Below are 2775 nucleotides of genomic sequence, written 5' to 3' on the forward strand. Positions count from 1 at the left end.
CTGTATAATTATATTTTCCGTTTGTTTTTTTATGTTGAATACAAAAATTACATATATTTCCAGTATCTAATGAGTGATCGGTCTGTATCATCTCTGTTGCCCTATTTAGAAGAACAGTATATGCTTACAGTCCCTAGTGAACTGTATGTTATCCTATATGAAGCCCCTCTAATGAACTCAACGAAAGGAAAGTGCACATACGTGCATACAGTACGTATGTACACACACACACACACACACACACACACACACACACACACACACACACACACACACACACACAACTCGCATAACTCTCCCTGCATAACTCTTGACATTAACTCCTCCCGGAGCCCCTCTCCTCCCTGAGTGTTTAAATAGTGGCCCCTTGGAGTTGTTCGTCCCCGGTCATCGTATCTCCGCCGTGAGCAGTTATCTCCCGCTATCCTTACAAGTTCCTGTGAACTCCTGTTGAAAAGGTACAGTAGCTTTGAGGCTGGCATGACCGTGCACTGCACTAGCCTACTGCATACACATTGGTGTGTCTGAATGTATTTTTGAGCAGAATGCTACAGATTCAATCCAGTTTGTTAACTTTGCTGACAACAAAACATTTCTCTTTTTAAAAACGTAATTTATTTCTTCTTGTGCAGCCTAGCCTATACAAACACAACCACACACACACACACACACACACACACACACACACACACACACACACACACACACACACACACACACACACACACACACACACACACACACACACACACACACACACACACACACGAAGAAAATGCATGTGTTCTTTAGATGACAGTTTAACTTAGAGTTGTTACTGGTGTACTGTATAACAACAACTTAATGAAATGTTACTTATGACCACAGAAATACATACTGCTCAGGGGGCACTAATTGCAAGTCTTTCACGCCCCCTTAGAAATAAAACAAACAAATTCATTCACAGCATCGCCATGTTTTACTCTTGCAGTTTTCTATGCAAAATGTTATAGTTGGGTAAAGACAGTAGTTGGATTCAGAAATCCTGCAAAGGGGGTGCTGAGGCCAAACAAGTTTGAGAACCACTTGTGTGCATGATAAACCATATGGCCTTTACAAAACGCAGTGATATAACATCCACCATAATGTTGATACTTAGGAAATTGCATAGCCTACTTTATGCGCGAAAATATATATAGCCTTACAATGGCTGATCATCCATAGAGAGCCAGCCATAGAACACTCAATGCAATTTCTTAAGGGGATTCATTCTATTGTCTTTCTTCCTTTCTTTCTTTCTTCCTTCCAGCACCTGCAGAAATGGAGCGGACATTCATTGCAGTTAAGCCTGATGGCGTGATGAGGGGCCTGTGTGGCGAGATCATCAAGCGCTTTGAGGCCAAAGGCTTCAAGTTGGTTGCTGCTAAATTCATCCAGGTAACGTCATGTAATGTGTTGTTTTGTTAACCTTTCTCTCCAAGCCAGCAAGGCTATGGATTCACGACATGATGAGAGATATTTAAAACAGTTGTACTCACTAAATACTACGGAAATATCTGCAAACATCTGTCACTGTTGTGTCTTTCATTATAACTATTATAACATTTTCTTATTTGTAGATTAAAAGGGTTTTATTATTATGAATGTGTGTGTGTTCAGGCCTCTGAGGATCACATGAAGAAGCACTACCTTGACCTGGCGGCCATGCCTTTCTACGCTGGACTCTGCAAGTACATGTCCTCTGGACCCGTCCTGGCCATGGTAACTCTCTCTCACTCACACACACGCACGCACGCACACACACACACACACACACACACACACACACACACACACACACACACACACACACACACACACAGCCTCTTTATTGCTAAGGTAACATACACACACAAACATAATGGCTCAGGAGGTGTAGAGTGGCCTCTTGGGAACCGGGAGTTTCCTGGCTTCTCCAATCTCCAGGCTTTAGTGTCAGGTGTCCTTGAATCCCAACTGCCCCCCAGGCGCTGCTCAGTACTTGTCCCCCATGCTAGTAGTTGTGATACTGACCATGATACTGACCACGATACTGACGCAGAAGGTGCATTATGAAGCAAGGCTTGAATTGCAGTTACAAATGCGACACATATCAAGCTGTGCGCTGAAAATAACTTTATACTTATCACTAGAAAGTAACACATTTGAAACATGTTCAAACGTACTTCAACTTGGCCAATACCCCAACAACAACAACTAAATGGGACACTATTATTATTAGTTATTATTATTGTTGTACTGTTATTGTTATTATTACTATTAATATTACACAGACAGTACATATACTGTCTTTATGTCAAATGTTGCTATCACTTCTCTCCTCATGTATGTATCTCTCTCTCTCTCTCTCTCTCTCTCTCTCTCTCTCTCTCTCTCTAGGTGTGGGAGGGACAGGGCATTGTGAAGATGGGCAGGTTGATACTCGGTGAGACTGACCCAGCTGTGTCTCAGCCCGGCAGCATCCGTGGAGACCTCTGCGTCACCATTGGCAGGTGAGCAACCTTGGCTCGTGACGTCGCATACAACAGTCTACCAACACTTTAAAAAATGGACTAAAAACATACCTTTTCAACAAAGCAATTCTACGCCTTGAATTTAATTAGTTTTGAATCTACTTTTTACGTATGTTGTTGCCATTGGTTTTAAACCCTGTAGTACTATTTTATTAGTATATGGCAGTCAATGTCAGCCAATGGAATGATAGATAGAATATATATTGGTAGATAAGTCTAGGTAGGTTACATTGTTTATATTATT

At 41.7% G+C, this 2775-nt stretch overlaps 1 protein-coding gene across 2 annotated transcripts in view; it reads left to right on the forward strand.

The window, feature by feature from the left end:
- Positions 1-359: 359 nt before the first annotated feature.
- The window catches only part of LOC308098428 (nucleoside diphosphate kinase B-like), a 2760-nt gene continuing 344 nt past the window's right edge, over positions 360-2775 (forward strand). The window contains exons 1-4 of one of the 2 annotated variants that reach the window (XM_080446777.1): positions 360-458; positions 1289-1416; positions 1639-1740; positions 2398-2510. In XM_080446777.1, the coding sequence (XP_080302903.1) occupies positions 1300-1416; positions 1639-1740; positions 2398-2510 (332 nt within the window). In that variant the 5' untranslated portion in view covers positions 360-458; positions 1289-1299. The remainder of the gene's footprint in view (positions 459-1288; positions 1417-1638; positions 1741-2397; positions 2511-2775) is intronic. The other variant, XM_080446778.1, reaches the window with a different exon arrangement.

Source organism: Gymnoscopelus braueri (genome assembly GCF_963280865.1).
Source record: "Gymnoscopelus braueri genome assembly, chromosome: 13".
Classification (NCBI taxonomy): Eukaryota; Metazoa; Chordata; class Actinopteri; order Myctophiformes; family Myctophidae; genus Gymnoscopelus; species Gymnoscopelus braueri.